Source organism: Dama dama, chromosome 4 (genome assembly GCF_033118175.1).
Source record: "Dama dama isolate Ldn47 chromosome 4, ASM3311817v1, whole genome shotgun sequence".
In the NCBI taxonomy this organism is placed as follows: Eukaryota; Metazoa; Chordata; class Mammalia; order Artiodactyla; family Cervidae; genus Dama; species Dama dama.
Window position 1 is genome coordinate 19,086,766 of NC_083684.1, and position 19,032 is coordinate 19,105,797.

The following is a 19,032-nucleotide window of genomic DNA, read 5'->3' on the forward strand; positions in this document are numbered from 1 at the left end:
TAGTCTCTTCTGTTTAACCAAGCGTTGGGATCTCAGGGTTGGAATCCCAGTGTATCTTAGGAACGCTGCTTAACCACAACTCAGTTCTCCTGTCTGAAATGGGGACTGTGGTTACAATGAACCAGGTTATTATACCTGAGTCCCACAGGGTCTTAGGAAGATCAAGTGGGTTAATGTATGTAACAAGCTAGGACCACCTTCTAAGACTAGTCAGGGTTTCAGACTGTCCTTACTGATGTCCCCTGAGCTGTAATCTGAAGAAACACAAAAGTCTGACCTCTTTATAAGGTGAACTGTGTCTCTGAAGGCTTTTAAAAAGCACAGACAATCCAAAACTGAAGTGGGATACAGAAAAAACAACAAGAAAACTAGTAACGCTGGGAGTGGCTTCAGGCTTTCCGAAGAGCAGTAACAGGGTACTGGGGAAAGCATGAACAATAAACCAATGACCAGTTACCTGCTGGGTCAGTTTCACGGTAGAGGAACTATGGTTACCTGTGACCACTGAACGGAGACCACTGTGGATAATCAGCAAGGTCTGGCTTATTGCATCTTCTAAGGGTCATGATGTCTGACAGCAGTCAGGTCTGGTCCTACCACAGTCCTGCCTTCCTGCACCAGGCACCCCGGCAAGAGACAGACACTGCTGTTCAACCAGCAATTACATTAAAACACAGGAATGAAGGGTCTTGATAATTGTGCCGACAGGAGAAAAGCATGATGGTGAAGAAGTGGCTGTCCCCCTTAGAACTGCGAGGGTACAAGATACAGGCTCCACTTGGACGGGCTGGGGACAGAGGAAGCAACGCCCACCGGGAGGCACCTCCCCCATAACAACACGCCGAAGGAAGACCCTCTGCTCAGCGAGTGACAACTACCCACCCAGAAACAGAGGCCCCGCTGCCTTCAGGACGACTGAGCCTCCAGCAGAACCCAGGAAATGAGCTGACTGCTGCTCCCAGGGCCATGAGGAGGGCAGCCATCCAGGCCCACAGCCACAGGTGTGAGGACTCGGCACGGCTGGCATCCTCGCCCAGCTCCAAACCGGGAAGTGAGAGCAGCCGGGAGCCCTGCAGGCTGTGCCCCATCCTGTCCCTGTGAGCCCCCCAAGGGCCCACACCACTGGCCAGGGGGCCACCGGCCTGACGCTGTCCACTGTGGCCGCACGAAGCCAGACGGCCGAGAACCAGGGAGACCAGCCTCCCACTGTGGGAGGGAGAGCTGCCTTGTCCACGCTGAGCCAGCGCAACTGCAACGCGATGAAATAAGACTACAAGTTCAGGCCCTCAGTCCTGGGGGCCCTGCGTGGGGCTGGTGGCAACCACGTCAGTGTGAAGACAACAGTGCGTCACTGCACAAAGCGCTGTTCTCAATTCAGGAGCCCTGGCGGGGCGGCACATGATAACATTCACTGATTTCCTCTTAATAAACATCAAGACGTGAGATTTCTACAGTCAAGACACATCCGCATATAACTTGCGGAATTCAGAAAGAATAATACATCTAAGACTAGCGTTTTCAAACCATCTGGAAGCAGCCAGCCAAACATCATGACCCCCAGCTCCTTCCCACACTCCGTCCTCCCTGCGACCCCGCAGCTCACCTCTGGACAGTTTCCCTCCAGGCCTCTTGGGCAGCGACCCCTCAGTGGAATGTGTGGATGTGTGCAGGGCGTTCTCCAGGCTGTTGCCCACGCTGCTGACGGGGGGCTCCGTCCTGGGCGTGACCTGCGGGGGCAAAGTCAGAATCAATTTATTTTCTTCCAAAATTTAGTTCACGTGCGAGGATTTTCATTTTTATTTGAAAGTCACTTATGTTTACTGTAGCTTCCAATTTTTCTGTAAAACAGTCATCATTAGCGTGAGCACTTCTGGTGGAAGACGAAACTTTGAGCAATCCACCACTCACCACCGAAATGTAAAGCCATCCCAGTTAGAGCAAACACGGGGGCTAATGTCTTGTGCCAGCGGTTCACTCGCCAGGTAAACTGCTAACTGAGCCGTCACAAATCCTATCTGAGCCAAAACCCGATTCTTTCTTCAAATCACAGTTTCTTATTAATTACAAAGCAGGACTTAACACTGTCCTTATAAATCTTGAAAAGTAATAAAATGCTCTAACAAAAACAGGAGAGAACAGGATAGACCTGGATCTATTTGGGGGTGCATTTTTAAAAGGAATATTCTAGAAATACATTACAATCCCATCTCTGGATAGTTGTCATACAAAGTACACACACGTGAGAACGATGTGTGTCGGCAGGGGGAGGGTGGACACGCTCACTGTAACAGTGAAACACTGAAAACACCTTGAACAGCTACTGATAGAGACCCAGGAAAAAAAGGACCGCCGCCCACAGGCCCCCACTCTATGCTGGCCGTACGGGTTCAGCCTGCACCAACTTCCCGACAGGAGCCAGGAGGGCTGCCCCGTCTCCGCTCCCCGGTCTTAGGTTTACAGATAGCCAGGACCCCGGACGGCTACCTCAGACTCTACAGTGACCTCAGGGGGAGAGGGGAGGGGAGGGGGTCCTTGGGAGCTGGTGGGGGAGGGACAGCACCTTTACTTTTTCCCCCCAATGACGACCAGTATTTGAAAATTTTTATAGCTAAATGCACTTATTACTTTTAGGATTTAGAGGAATGAAAATGACCAATGCTTTAATGTCTTCCTACTCACAATTTAAAAGGACAGTACAGAAAAGTTACGATTTTAAAGTTTACCAAAAGCAGCAAGTTTTAAAAGAGGGAGAAACACGGTGCTTCACACACAGCCAAAGAGAAGGTTTGGGAAAAAGGGGCATGACTTCTGGTCCCAAACCTGACCCGGAGGGGACGCGAGATGCACACAGGAAGCTCTCAGGCCGCCACGGTCCTCGGTTCACCTTGTTACCTGGCTAGAGGGGGTCGGGGGGAGGGGGGCGCGGTGGCACAGACCCTGCTGTTTGCAGGCCTGGCCGGGGCACCTGGCAGAGGGCAGATCGCACCAGCCACCTCGGAAGACAGGACACCCAGCCCCCGCCCCAGACAGAGCTCAGGGAGCCCGTGGCAGGCACGACCCCGCCTGCTCCCAGGAGCCAGCCTCTGACCCAGGAAGGCCCCAGCTGTGCAGGTGTCCCCTCCCCACATGCGAGGACCCACACAAGCTCAGTAACTCCACAGGTCTGGCTAATCTGCAAGTTTACAGAACTCAAGGAAGAAAACCCTCCCCCTCCAGCACTCCTCTAAAAAGTCCATTCATTTGATAACATTTACCGAAACGCTGTAAGACAGTTACATTTTCCAATTACTTATACTTGTAGTTTAATCTGCATTACTTCCTTTAGGTAAAGCAAAGTTTTCTTTTATCATCCAATGATCAGAATATTCCAGAAATGAACTTCTCCTTTATTAAATAACATACAAGAACTGACAAGTACAACACAAAGGATATGTATCTGAGCAAACTCCAGGGGATAGTGGAGTCTGGCGTGCTGCAGTCCAGCACAGAGAGTCAGACCCGACTTAGCGACTGAGCCACAAAAAAGTTACTCAAAGGGCAAGATTTAAATACCAAACAGTAAATACGACTTTAGGGAACAACTTTAGGGAACAAGGCTGACATTTCCAGCAATACACTAAACACAATGGCAGCCGACTCCCCACATCTGGCCTGACCCCCAGGAACCCCCATGTTCTCTCAGCTGCCCTGGCGGGTAATTCTAAGTCCTGGTCCTAAGGAGAGGGAGACTGAGGGTCTCAGCAACCGCTAACAGAAGCGCAGGCCCTGCTGGCCCATGATGAACCTCTCCGCAGGGAGTAGACACACATACCCCTGCCCAGCCTCCAACAGCTCAACTGGCCTGAGTGGACGCCACCCTCCAGACTCACACCCTTTGGGGAGGGGGCTGCAAAAATGGACCATAGTGTCCTCAGCTCCTCTGGTGAACGCTGAGGTGGAGAACTCAGCCAGTAAAGCCTGGGGCGGGGGATGGGGGCATGGAAATAACTCTGGTTCTCAGCCCTGACTGCACGTGGAACCCTGGAGTTACCCAGCAGGATGGATGCACTGTGTCCTACATAAATACAGGAAAGAAAACTAAAACTGAAACAAGAAAAAAAAAAAAAAAAAAAAACAGTTGTTTTCCTTGGCACTTCTGAAGCATTTCTTCCTAGTTTTCCAAACGTTCACTTCTTTCAACCCAGCCTCTATCTTCTCTCTGGTCCTTTGTTTACATTGAAAGCTGTCTTCACTTGTGCTTCCCAGAAATGCTGTTTTGGGGGTTATTTTTGGTGAAGCTAATTTGCCCCATGTGACCCACGCAGCTCAGCCGAGCGCTGTCTGACTCACGCTCACAAGCAGAGCCGTCAGCAGCCTGATGGACTCAGAACGGAGCTCTGCTCAGTGCCGGGGTCGCTTCTGCTGCTGCCGGGAGGCTCTGGGAAGACGCACTCCAGCCGCCAGCCCAGCGCAACCCTGACGGATGTTTTCCATTAGGCTCACAGTCCTGCTTCCTGCCAGTGCCCGCCAACTGATGCCCTCTGGGCCAGTCAGCTCCTTATCCATTTTCACAGCCGCCCCTCCAACGACCCACGGGGTCTGACTCCTGACATCTCCCACGGCCCTCCACTCCGTCCACTGGGCCTCGGGGCAGGAAGATGGTCAGGATAAACTGGAGGCCTCTGTCCTGGCTGCGCCCTCGGCCAGGGCCCCCTCGACCCCGTCTCATACACAGCTCGGGCTCTGCAGCTGTGGCCCTGCCGACCGAGCCACCAAGGCCAAGACCTCGTCCGGCACACGTTCAGCTTCCTCCACTGCACCCACCTCACACGGTTTTTGTGAGAATTAAATGGAAAGCATTTGAAGTAGCGTGCTGGAAAGACAGGACTCAGCGAAATGGCAGTTGCTGCGACAACCAGGGCACACGCAGGCCAGCCGGGAAGGCAATTACACAGGGTCACGTGCTGACACACGGCGCAGCGGGGACACCTGGAGGGGACACACACTCACAAGGTCCCGCAGAGAAGCTCCCCGGGCGGCTGGTCAACCACACCCTGAGCGCAGCACACAAAGCTAACCTCGCCCAGGGACGCAGTCCAGGCAGCTGCCTGGATTCCGCATCCCCATCCTGGGAACCTGGGGGCTGCCATCTCCTCTAAATAGACACTCCACCCACAGGCAACTCTTTTGTGACGAGCAAGCGCCACCCTGCAACAGCGTGGACGGTGACCTGATTATCTGGACCACAGGCTGACAAGTGCCCCCCGAGTCAGTGCTCGTGATGTCACAGGGGAGCAAGCTCGTCCTCAGCCAGCAAGTGCAAGCTGCTCCAGCTGTGTGTCTAACAAATTTCACTGCCTCTAGACCTCTGGGCCCACTCACGCGCTGGGAGGAATCTGTCCTAAGAAGACAATCAGTGATACAAGGGTTTGTGTGCAACAAGGTTCATCTAAGTTTCAAAAGAAGAAAAACAGGCAAGTCCCTGGTGGTCTAGTGGTTGGAACTCCGAGCTTTCACCACTGAGGACACGGGTTTGATCTCTGATCAGGGAACTGAGATCCCACAAGCCATGCAGTGTGGCCAAAAGAGAAAAAAAAGAAACAAATATCCAGCAAGATTAATACTTAAATACGTAAATGTACATCCATATGATTAAATATTATGCAGCCTTTAAAAAACTTCAGAAAATGAAAAAAAAAAAAAAAAACTTCAGAAAGTGAAAGGCATGGGGAACACTCACATTTAGGTATGTGAATCTGTAACATATAAATTCTATAGACACATACATTATAGGCATTGGAAAAAGAAGAAAATATGCCATAATTTTAATAGTATTTTTATCTGAGTGATTAAAATGTATTTTTTTGTTTTCTAATTTTTTAGAAAGGAATAATCACTATTCAGTTCAGTTCAGTCGCTCAGTCGTGTCCGACTCTTTGCGACCCCATGAATCACAGCACGCCAGGCCTCCCTGTCCATCACAAACTCCCGGAGTTTACTCAAACTCATGTCCATTGAGTTGGTGATGCCAGCCAGCCATCTCATCCTCTGTCGTCCCCTTCTCCCCCTGCCCCCAATCCCTCCCAGCATCAGGGCTTTTCCAATGAGTCAACTCTTCGCATGAGGTGGCCAAAGTATTGGAGTTTCAGCTTCAGCATCAGTCCTTCCAATGAACACCCAGGACTGATCTCCTTTAGGATGGACTGGTTGGACCTCCTTGCAGTCCAAGGGATTCTCAAGAGTCTTCTCCAACACCACAGTTCAAAAGCATCAATTCTTCGGAGTTCAGCTTTCTTATTAGGATTAGGAAAAAAGTTAAAGATACCAAGTGTAAAGGAGAGCACCTTCCTACAAGATCCAAACAACATGAAAAGGTCAAACAGAAGCAACTTCTAAAAAACGGCAGCTGCTCATCTCGGCAGCTGCCCTGTCTCCTGGCGGGCCAGCGCTATCACGGAGCTGTCAGAGGTGCTGAGAAGCCCAGAACAGGAAACCCCGCCACTGGGGGCAGGCCGGTGGAGCTGAAGCCTGGTGGGAGAGGAGCCAGTCAAGCAAACACCTGTGGGAGGGGCTTCCAGGAGCCGGAATGGACCCTCAGCTCCAGCATCTACCAACAGAGTCCCTGATTTCCAACTTGTTCTCCAAGTGCCGCCTCTATAGTGGGAAGAACAACGTGCTGAATGTTGATACTTGTAAGTCAATGGGAAAAAACACATAAAATCAGAACGAAAAGTGATTTGTAAGCATTTTACTAAAGCAGTGATTACGTGTCTCTAAGAAACCAGAACAAGAAAATAGATAGTTTAATAGTGAAAGCTATTTGCTGACTTAGGACAAGTGAAAGCCAGAGCTAACCAAAAACCGTTTTCCACATAAAAACATTCCTTTTAATATTCCTTACCCTAGAGCTCTGCTCATTAAAAAGAGAGAAAAGATGGGAGAAAAAAATGATTACTGCTCAAAAATCTCAGCACGAGGTACCAAGTACATAACTAGATGAGTTCTAGCAAAGCAAATCTAGAGCCAGGTTCTTCACAAGCAGCCCTGAGAGGTACAGCCCCATGGCGCGCCCAGCCTCAGTGTGTACCCCAAGAAGCTCAGAACTTCAGCTCCAGGCCACCCCGCAGCCAGTGATTAAACCAGAGTCCGGCGGTAGGGGAGGGCAGTGGGGGAGCGCCCGGAGCCTGTCACCTCGGAGGAAGCCACCACAGTCCAGGTTGGCAACATGGCCAAGGTGCAGAGCAGGCAAGGCTTCGTCTGAACAGCGCACTACCAGCTCTCACTGAGAGCTTTATTTTAAACGACCGAACAGCTCAGGTGTATTCTCCTGGAACTGAGCAGGTAATAGGCAGGAAATTTAAGGTGGGGCTGGGGAGTATTCAAAACAAGTGTTTTGGAGAGAAAGGCACAATGTTAGTGGTGAGGAACACAGTGATGCACGGGGTCACAGAGAAAAGTTATTAAATGCACAAGTTCAAAAGGCACAGCCAGGTGGGAACAAACCCCCATCTCTATAAACTCTGAAATCGACTCTGAAATGTGAAATACATTCAGGAAGACAGCCCTCCCCCTTCAGGAAAAACCTAAGTCACGTGACCGGTGTCCTGGTGGAAGCTGCTCCCCTTAGCCTGCAAGCTCCATTCCAGTAGTTTCTTTCCAGAATGTCACAGCCAAAGACACAGACGGGGTATCCACTGCAGACTATTTTCACCCTCAGCACTTTCGACGAGAAGGGCACAGTAAGCACAACACTGGTATCGTGCACATCCTGGCCAGAAGGATGCGTCAGTATTCGGGTATTCTCTGAGAACCTGGCTCAGTGTTTAGTCACAATAAGTGAAGTGGGCTCTAATGCCCACCTTGGCCCTTGACGTAACATTCCAGCACCTGACAGGAACCTCACAGAGCAGCGCGCATTCCCAGGGGTGCTGCACGATGCCCCGGGGCGCGAGCCACGACACAGAATCAGCCCAGAACACTGGGGCATCCACGATGGGCAGAACAGGCAACCAAAGACACTGGGGGTGAGCCGGATCCCAGCTGGAAAAGAGGACGTGAGGATGTATCAAAGGTTCAGAAGCACCAGTGAAGCAGGCCGCGGGGGTGTGTATCGGTAGGAGCCCTGGGAGCAGACACCTATTCTCAAAGGAAAAAAATCACTGCGATTGGTAACCCAGCCTCCCCAATACGAGTGGTAACAGCACATGGCTCCTGAGCTTCGTAACTAGTCAAGGAAAAGACCCACACAAACAAGACTTTTCAGAAAATTCCCACCTGCAAAGTCAGCACGCCGGAACAGAGGCCAGGAAGCTGGTGACAGGAGAAGCGCGGTCCTCCCCGGGGAAGCAGGGGCCCAGAGAGCACTGTGTCCAGTGGGGTCACAGCCCAGAACACAGATGGGGCACCCACTGTAGCTTATTTTCACCACACATTTTCCCACATGGCCCCAACAACCCACATCAAAGTATCTCATTCACTTAATTAACTGTTACAGGTATAGGTTGTTACCATTATTCCCAAGCTTTTAATTTTTATTAAAATGACCAAATATGATGGGAGGAGGGGCTGTTTTTCTTCCCCACAAATTAATTCTCTTTCCTTTTCAGTTATTCTTTTTTCTAGCCTAGACTATAATATTTCTAGAAGTAGTTCCTACATAATACATGTTTTAATTAGATTCACTGTGAATCAGTAAGAAAACTGAGGATACAATTTCTTTCTAGTAATTCTATTGAGGTTCTTATGTAAAAGTCCTAAATAATCAGAAGTGATGCTACAATGCTCCTTTCTCATAATGAATTCAACATCAATGTTTAAAGTATAACAAATATAAATTAACAACTGGGATGGTAACAGTTGTTTGGTTTACTGCCATCCTACAGCACACTAAAATATCTAGGCTTACCACAATCTACAATTTTTCAAATATTAAAGGGATACAATCAAACAGTCTTACTTTCAGAGCTACAGACTCCTCTCTGAGACGTGACCCACGTGCATAGTTCTACAGGTGACAAGCCCATCAGAGTACTGGAAGAACACACTCTGCTCCCAGCTCCCAGTGTACCTGTCCATAAACTCAGTTTTGTCATGGCGTATACAAAGCCAAACCATCAAGTTCAGGGAGTTTCTCCCAACAGAAGCTTTCGCATGTCAGCCTTTGAAAAATAAAAAAGCAGGATACAGAAGTTAAAATCCACTAGACTCTGCAGCTATATAGTACATAAGAGAAACAGCCGTTGGATGTTACTAATAGGCCCACAGGAAAGAAAAGCACTGAGGAAGACAATGTTTTCACTTGGGTGGCCTTTCGAAAACACCCGGCATGTCCCTCCACTGCTCAGGACACAGCCCCCCTACCAGGAGGCAGGGACCGCAGCCTCTGGGACTGACAGACGATGACACAGTCTCTGCCTGCAATAACCAAAGTTTGGGAATGAACATGTGAAGAAACCTATTACAACCCATTATGGTAAGGGCTAGAACAGAAGGAGTCAAAGAAGGCTTTACAGACTGTGTGAGCTAAGAAGTGGGGCCAGGTGCCCCCTCTGAGAGAAGAGCATCTGGGAGGGGCTCGGGGGAAAAGGGCCACATGAACACGAGGAACTGAGTACAGACAGAGCTGAAGACACACAGCCAGGCCAACGGCAGATGGTCACGCTGGGACACAGTGCACCATGCTAGGAACTCAGGCCGGAGACCAGCCCTACGAGCATCTTCCCAGGACCACTGCTGCGACACCCGGGGTCTGCAGTCAGCGGCTAAGAGTGAGCCGGGGAGGTGGCAGGGCACCATCGCACACTAGACCCAGGTCGGGGATCCTAGACCAGAGCCCGCTTAAGAGCAGCACCCAAACATGTTACAGTTATTTCTAAAAAGAGATAAGGCACCAAAGTTTCTGTTTTAAATTTAATCACAAAACAAGGGAGGGAAGCTCTAAAGTTGTCTCTTGTGGACTTAAGGACAGCAGTTAGTTCTAACAGGAAGCCGTCACTCGCTTGCTTCCTGACTCGGGATGAAGTGGAGCTGCCCGTGGCTAGGGCTGTGCTTGTTCCCATTAGACTACTGCGATCTGTGCCCTGACTCCCTCATAAATCACCCAAATCCACTTACAAAGAAGCGTCCCGCATATGTAACCATCATGCCAAGTGTGTCAGGGAGAGGTGGGGAGCAAGGGATAGACAGACAGAAAGGAAGAACACAACTCAGCTGCCGTGGCAGTGTCAGTGGAGATGAGAAAGCAGGCAGACTTGCCAACGGCGTGGGATCCCGGCCGGCAGGTCAGGACAGGGGCTCAGCGGTCAGAGACGAAGACAGGACCTCGCCTCTGGACACCCTGAGCTCCCTGGAATGTCCGGCCACAGCTCAGTCGCAGCTGGTTAGAGTTGGGGGACTAAGAGAGCGGGCAGACCACAGCCGAAATGTCATGAATTATCAAGTAACCAGAGAGGAGGAGAGAAGTCTGAGAAATACCATCATCAAAAGGGCAGGAAAGCAGGAGAAACAGAAACGAACGCTCATACAAGTGGAGGAAGTTGGGTGGGGGGGGTTGCCAGAAAATAAGGGGGGGCAGGGGCTCCCAGGCTGCTCCAACCAAGCCCTGCCCAGACCCTTTAACTGGGCGTCTCAGCAGCCACAGTTGTTTAAAAAACAAAACAAAACACCATCCCCCAGAGAATTTCACAGTGCAGAGAGCCCACAGAAAAATGAGAGATGAGAAAGATAAGGGAAATCACAGGTCATCAGGACAGAGACATCAGTGAGACCCAACAGACAGTCTAGAAGAAAACTGAAACATACCCAGAAATACGCCACATTTCAAATCTGAGAGGGAGGGTGCGTTCTTCAACAAATGGCACCGGGACAGCTAGGCTATCATCTGGAAAATATAAAACTAGCTTTGTACCTTAGACCAAATAAATTCCAGATGGATTGGTTAAATGCAAAATGAGAAACCACACAAGTTCTATATAAGCATACCACAGGGAATGGTTGTTGTGTACAATGCATTACGTTTATATGAGCACAGTCTATGCACATGTAATGTGTACAATGCACAGTGTACACTGCATTTCTAATTACGACACAACACCCCGAAGCCAGGCGAGACTGACCAAGACAGCATTAACTCTGCCAAACTGTGTGGCAGAGTCTTCTGGAAAAAAAACCCAAACCTGGAAAATAAATTCCTGAAACTTTCACTAGAGACAAAAGGACAATTTCCTTGAAACTTACAGAGCGCCTAAAAAAGAATAAAGACAAGATCAGTAACCCAACAGAGAGGGGATAAAGGATATAGAGAGCTCAACAAAAATAAATAAAATGGATCACCTGAACGTGTGCCCCCACACTGAGCAGTATTCCTCACCTCCTCACATTCTGTGGGGATCCCACAAGCAAACTGGGCAACATCCCAGTAACCACAGGAGCACAGACCATGTGACCCACAGCCAACCCCATGTCCAGGCTTCTCCTCCGCAAACATGCTTGCAACACATAAAAGGCTACACATGCTGTCTGCCACATGCAGGTGGTGTGCACACAATAGGGAAGTGACGGCGTGGTCTGTAGTAGTGAGATGGGAACAGAGCCCATCAACAGAGACACAGGGCAGCAGCTCTGCAGGTGACACGATGCTCATCAAGAAAGACGCCAAGAGGCATAAGCAATGGACAGACCTGTGCATGCGGTAAGGCACCAGTCACCTATCTATAAATAGAGTTTTTCTGGAAGGTTCTACAAGAAACAAAGAGGGGAACAGAACTGCATGGGTTCCTGGGTAAAAATAAACCTGTTTTTAAAATGTGAAATAAAAAGTATCTACACTCAGGTAAGGGAACGGAAGCTTGAAATGTCCTGTGTATCCTTCCCCGAGTGCATGGGGGACAAGAGATCAAGGAGAAGTTCATTGAATATTCTTTTGTAGCTTTTCAATTTATTTTTACCTCTCATTATTAAAGTATTTTTAATTTAAAAGATTACTGGTACCCTTTAATTAAAACTGTTTTCGTTGAAGAGGCTGGAGGCAGAAGGCAGGTTACAGGAGGCTGAGGAATAGCTGACAGTCTGGCCCAGAGCAGCAGTACTGATTCCAAGGAGGCTGCTGTGTCCTGTATCACTGGGGGGGCGGGGGGGGGGGCGGGGGGGGTGTGTGTGCATGTGTGTGTGTGTGTGCACACTCAGTCACACTCAGGAAGAATGGCACAGATGGGAGATCCGTTTGTACTGAATTATGTACACACGATGTTTTCGAAGAATACCTAAGTATATATTTAGATAGGCATTAGAAGCTTGGAAGACTTCACACCAGACTGTTAAAAATGGGCTCCCCCTCCAAAGCAAGACCTGGCCACAGAAGAACAAGACCACAGTGGACAGCCGAGGGTTCACGGGCAAGGAAGGGTTCTGCTGCCTCCAGCAAAATGCTGATGCGCCAAGTGGGAAAACAGTGGAGGCCAAAGGTTGGCGTGGGGAGGAGGCGAGGACAGGAAGTGGCAAAGTGCAGCACGTGACCCAGGAGTGTCCCTGAAAAAACAGAAAGATGTGACCAGGACGGAGGCAGAGGGGCTTCCTGGGACAGAAAGGAAAGCTCTGCCCCTGAAAGGAGCAATTAAGGACAGGACGGGGACAGGGAAGACATTTTGAGGGCTGGTGTTTTTTTCTACAAACCTGCACAACATCCACCCCAAGCCCTGACCCCTCACAGGCGAGTCCGCGGGTCCCAATGCCAGCCTTGCCTCCTACACGCGACATTCTGCACCAGCGAGAGCTGTCAGGGCAGCGATTACTGGAAAGAGGGCCTGTCCTGCCTCTGTCTTCTCTTCACTCGAAATGACTTCAGGCCTTCTGACCCGGAACAAAACAAGCTGCTTCAGAACTAATCAAATATTTTATTACTTCTCAATAACTGCTTTTGCCTTTGATAGAAGTGTTTCTATAATGTTTGGGTCTTGCAGGGCAGCTGTAAAACAGAGAGGCTGCTACACAGAGTGAGGCACATACAAAACAGCTATGGAGACTGGATGAAACTCTCTTGTGGACACTAATTTCTAAACCATGTATGTCCAGGGTAAAAGTAAAAAACCAGAAACCCCTCAATAAGCTGTAGACTATCAATAATACTGAACCTGCAGCAACAGTTCTTACTTAAACTAGACAGAAGTAGTATTCTGAGTGGGGGTTTCTCGAAAAAAAAAAAAGAAAAGATACTCAAGGGATCTCTTCTAAAATTTAATCCATTGAAGGCAGGGAAAAAGAATACTTAAGTAGAAACTGCTTTTCCTAGATGTAATAAAAATTTTCTTTTACAGTCACTAATTCCACCAACAAACAGAAGCTGGACCAGCTCAGGTCCCTTCTCACTTCCTCTGAAGCTGTAAAATGCACACATGAATTTGTCGGGAAAATACATTCATCCAAAACGTCCTCAATCCGAAAGAAGGGAAATAAAGTCTACAGGACTGAGGAGAAAATGGGTAAAATAAAGCCTAAATAAAAATAATGAACTTCAAAAACTGCAGAAACAAGGCTAATGTTGATGTTTATCTACACTTACGTCCTAACTTGCTTCAGTGATGCCACCCCATTGCTCATCACGTCCTAACAGGATAGGAAACTTCCAGCTTCCACAACTACACCCCAGAACACATGTGGAATAGGAAACAAACGTTTGTTGAGTTGAACAACGCACAATGTAAACTAGCTCATGTCAAAGCAAGTGGCCTGAATTTAACCTGAGGGCAAAGGACAGTAATTCAAGTACCACATAGTCTGAGCCTTTGTGCAGCAGGAAAGCAGCAGGATGGCAGCTACAGAAGAGGTGAGGGGTTTTCATCTGCCTTGAATACACCAGCAGCAAGAAAGCAGTTAAAACTGCACCCCAGGATGTCTCAATTCCTATCCCATGTACTTCACTATAAAAAGAGGACAGTCTTTAGGACCTACAAAAGCTGGCCAAAAAAAAAAAAAAATCCAATCAATCTATCTCAGGACACCCTCTCCTGCAGCGCACTGAAGGAAGTTAGACTTGCTGGGAGTGGCCTTGACGGGTGGCCTTGGACGTCGGCTGCCCGGAACAAGCGTGACTGCGGAGCCGCAGTGGCCTCCCAGACACAGTGCTTCCTTTAACCTGAGCAGGAAGCACAGCGGCTCCAAGCAAAGTCCCTCCTTGTGGTTTCAGACGACTTCCAGCTCCAACAGGCCAGGGTTTAGGGTTAAAGGAGAAACCAGAGGAAGCTACTTCTAGCTCACATGACAAACTACCCGGTGTCTCCCTTTTGGAACTGCAGTGATTTCCAAAAACTTTTGGAAAATCAATGACACAAGGTAAGCTCTTGCTCACCTTGGGCGAGGGATTGTTAGCAGGTGTGTTCACCGCACCTGTGCGGACCCCGAGCCTTTCTGATGCTCATCCCACAGCGGAGGGCTCCAGAGCTGGACCAGGGCACATGGCCAGAAGACCACCACCACCCGCCACACTCCTGCACTGAGCACTTTAAAAACAGTTTACACCCTCTCGTAATAGGTCTGTGAGGCTCCTGACCCAAGGATTCCAGACACAAGGGCAGGAGGGGCTCACAGTGTGCCCCTGGAGGTGACCATCAGTCCCAAGAGCAGAGTGGCCTCTGCCACTTTCAGCGCAGCTCCTCTGGGAGCCCAGGGTCAGACCTGCAGGGCACTGCGGTGAGCGCTACACTGCCACCAGCCAGGTGGACTCCGGTCTTGAGGGTTAGGTCCCTCAGGACAGACAGATGTTGGCGACACTCCAAAGATGACCAGGTGAGTGTTAGGTGTAAGGGATTAACACAAGAGTCTACTAGCCACGAAGGAAAAAAAGTCTAGAAACAAGCACCGGAAACAATCCACCTGTCCACCAACTGATGGGATAAACAAAATGGGGTATATCCATCCACATAATGGACAGCACTCAACCTAAAAGAAGTGCTAACACAGGCCCCACACAACATGAGTGAACCTTGAGAACAGTGCACTGAGAGAAGGCAGTCAGCCACAGAGACCACACACCATAACCCTGCTGACATGAAGTGTCCACAACAAGCAAGCCCACAGACACAATGTAGTGCCGTTCTCAGGACCAGGGGAGGGGGGATGGGAAGTGACACAAATCGGCACAGATTTCTTTTACGGGTGATGAAAATGTTCTGGAATCAGACAGCAGTGATGGTTACACAACTCTATGAATATACGAAAAAATACTGCATCACACACCTTCAAGGGGTGAATTTCATAATACAGGAATTAAATCTCAATGAAGCTGTTATTTAAAAAAATAAGCACACACCACAGCACCTTATCACTTATACAGAGAAAAGACAGCAAAGGATAACTGTAAACACTTTCCAAAACGATGACTTTATAACTAAATAAAATGAAAGACAGAGGCAGTGTCAAGTGGAAACCAGCCACCATCACCAGTTTGCACTACACACCTACAGTGCCATCAGCTACTGAGCACCATAAAGCCACCCTACTCTCCCTCCAGGTTTTCTGCTATGAACACCTTCCTTTCTGAAAGTTAAAATGTCTGGTTTACATTCTTCACACTTTTAAACTTCTTCTACAAGTCCTTGGAGAAAGAAGAATTTTATTTTTTTTTTTCATTTATTTTTATTAGTTGGAGGCTAATTACTTTACAATATTGTAGTGTTTTTTGCCATACAGGAGAAAGAAGAATTTTAAAATAACACAGTGAGACTTTGGAGAAGCAGCTGGAAATAATCACTGTATCAGAAAATTTAATTACTAGAAGTCTCTCTTTAAACAGGATAAAGAATAAAAACCCACCAACATCTTTATCTCCAAAAGAAACAAAGTCTCTAAACTCAGAGAGCTCAAAACAAAACACAACATCTTAAAAAAGAAATGCAAACAGATTTAACCAGGCTGCTCTTTCAGGACTGCCCTAAATGTCAGACTTAAGAGATACCAAGAAGGCAAAAGTTTACATGGTAGATTTCATGTAAGTTTTGCATCAATGTCAGGCATACACTTGACATCAGCAAAGGAACAGAAAGTTAAATGAATGTGAGTGAGCTTAGTTTGTCCAGATAAAACTAGACACCATGACTGTTTCTGAAACGTGGAAGCAAGAGCCCCCAAAGTTACTCACTATAACCTCATTATTAAGGGTCAGCCAGATCTCTCCAATTTCCCACAGATGAACAAGAAAAACGCCAACTCCAAGTAACTACATATTCAAAAATCAACTTAGAAAACACCAACACTCTGAAACATAAATATTTCACTCCCTAACAACATACCTTACTTAAGCTAGTGCTCCTAGAGAATTCCCTGGCAGTCCAGTGGTTACGACTGGGCATTCTCACGGCCAGGGGCCTGGGTTCAACCCCTGGCCAGGAAAATAAGATCTTGCAAGCCCTGTGTTGCAGCCAAAAACATTAAAAATAAATAAATAAAATTCAGTGCTCCTCTAAAGAAAGCCAAAGATGACAAGTCAGCAAAGGAAGCTCACAGCATATCTACTAGGCACTTCACAGGGGACCTCATGGAACCCCCAAACAAGCCCACAAGGCCATCCACTCCAAAACACCAGGAAAAGGGGAGTCTGGTCAAGGTCACACAGCTGGTCAATTCTGAGCCCATGCCAGACCAGCAGAGGAGGGAGGAAGGAGGGATTGGGGAGGGGAATCAGCCCCCGAAACTCATCCAAGAGGTAGTTCTGGTTTGACAAAAAGTCTCTCTTATCAAAGATATTTTTCTCTAGCTTTAGCTCACTGCCCATTTTTTTCCAGCATTAGCTCACTGCCCCATTAAAATCATCACCACCTTCTGCTTTTATAAGGCGATGCATCTGTACACACTAAAGAATCCCCTTCAAGAGCTGACTGCGAATGGTGTAACAGCCACGGACACCAGCAGTGCTGAGGAACAGAAGCAGAGGACTGACTGGTGAAACTGGCCACTGGGGACTGAACCCCCATGAGCAGCAGCACCCCAAAGCCTACTGAGCTCCCTGGGGACAACCACATTTCACAGGACCCTGCGTTCCCTCTCTTGTAACTGCAAGAACATTTTTAGGGTGGGATTTGAACACACACTTTCAAAACTACAGTCTCAGAGGTGGTACCTATCTCAAAAGAGATATGACAGATTAAAAAACCAATGTAGGTACCACAACCACATCTCAAAGGAAGTCATTAAAAGCCACAATTCACAGTGAAAGACAGCTTAAAAACCACCACTAGCAAACCAGAGAATCAAAGTTTTAGTTTAGGACACTCAGCCTTGATCAAAAAGCACTTAAGACTACTGGTGTGACTGCAATCTTCCACTTCCAAAATAAAGTCAGTTTCAATACAAAAACACACACCACACATGGTCACAGATAAATCCTTTTGCTTGGAGCACAATCTTAGCACAGGGTCCCAGGGGGCTGCTAAAAATAAGTTTGAGCTCCAAACACTTTGTGTTTACATAGTTTTGAAACATTTAGACAAAAGTTCACATTTCTAAGTGAGCGACCACTCTGCCCTTCCTGTTTAATTTGAAGACACCAGATCTTTTAACTAGTCCTAGTCGGCTCCCCATCAGTCTGAGATCCGTTCCTACAAAGGAAGGCGGGTCACCGAGAACCAACTGTTTCACGGGTGTTCAAGGCTCCAAACCTGTTTTTCCTTCTATTATGGTAGCCTGATTCTTACAAGCAATATAAACACAGACATAGGAACACATTCAGAAATACACATATGCACTCCATACACACGCATACATGCACACACTCACGTGTGTACTCACGTACACGCACACACGGACACGTGCCCACGGCGGCCTGCGGCCCGCGCCGACCCTAACCTCCTCGGGGCGACTCGGGCCCCGCCGCTCCGGGTATACCGGCACCTAGGCCTCGGGCCCCGCACGGCACCCCGCAAACGTCTTCTACCCTTCCAGCACCTTCTAATCTCCACCTCCCACCTCACTAGCGGCTTCCTTTTCTGATAATAAACACGAGATTTGGAGGAACCAAGAGGACACAATGTGTAGCGGTTATCTGTCTCCCAAGAGCCTGATTAAGGGGACAAAGGCCTTATCACGCTTCCAGCGGAAGACGTGGACCGAAGGCCTGGCCGGCGCAAACTCAGCTCAGGGCGCTCTTCCCAATCCCGGAGCCCCCTCCCCCGGGCCCCCAAAGGGCGTGCAGGGCCGGGGGGTGGGGGGGGGTCCTGGGGTGCGGGTTCGGAGTGCGAGGTGGGGATGGCAAGTTGAGGTGAGGGTGGGGTTGGAGGTGCCGGGTGGAGAGGCGTGGGACACGAGTGAAGTGCGGAGCGGACGCTTGGGGTTCAAGTGGGAGGTTGGGGTGGGGGGTCGGTGAGGACACGGTTAGGGCTGAAGCTCCGGGCACGGGTAGGGGTTTGCGGTAATGTGGCAGCTTGGGGAGGAAGGCGTGAGGTCTGGGGTTCCGGTGGGGGTTTGGGGTGGGCGCACGCACCTTGTGGCAGGCCGGGCAGGTGGGCAGCGCGCTCTTGCCCCCGGGGCCGCCGCCGCCGCTCAGGCTGCTCTGGATCTGCGTGAGCTCCTGGCGCAGCACCTGCTTCTGGTGGAAGCTGAAGGCCGGGTGGTTGGAGGCCATGGTGAAGAGCAGCAGAAACTCATCGCCCGTGCGGCCCTCGTTAAGCTGAAGCCCGTAGTTGTGGATGATGGAGTCGATGTGCGTGAGCGTGCGGTATAGCACGCCCGCCGCCTCGCGCTGCTCCGAGCCCAGCAGCGCCAGCGACACCAGCAGCTTGCTGCGCACCACCTCGTCCGTCAGGTTGGTGAGGCTGCCCAAGTCGGCCGGGTTGTTGGCCTTGATCTCCGAGTCGCGCAGCGAGTGGTAGTCCTTGCGGGCCAGGTCCTCCAGGCACGAGCCGAGGAAGCGCAGCTCGAGCGGGATGCACAGGTCCAGCAGGCCGCACAGGAACTCCACGCGCTGCGGCGACGGCAGCTCCGAGAACCAGCGGTACACGCCGTCCCTCTGCAGCGGGCAGCGCTTCTCCACCATGCTGCCGCCCGCGCCGCGCCGCCACGCGGGGCCGG

The 19,032-nt window shown here is 49.5% G+C and overlaps 1 protein-coding gene across 1 annotated transcript in view; it reads right to left on the minus strand.

The window, feature by feature from the left end:
• The window catches only part of ZCCHC14 (zinc finger CCHC-type containing 14), a 47,780-nt gene extending 28,748 nt beyond the window's left edge, over nt 1–19,032 (minus strand). Inside the window, exons 1-2 of the mRNA XM_061138334.1 lie at nt 18,446–19,032; nt 1,604–1,727 (exon numbers count right to left, since the gene is read on the minus strand). Coding sequence (XP_060994317.1) covers nt 1,604–1,727; nt 18,446–18,997 — 676 coding nt within the window. The 5' untranslated portion in view covers nt 18,998–19,032. The remainder of the gene's footprint in view (nt 1–1,603; nt 1,728–18,445) is intronic.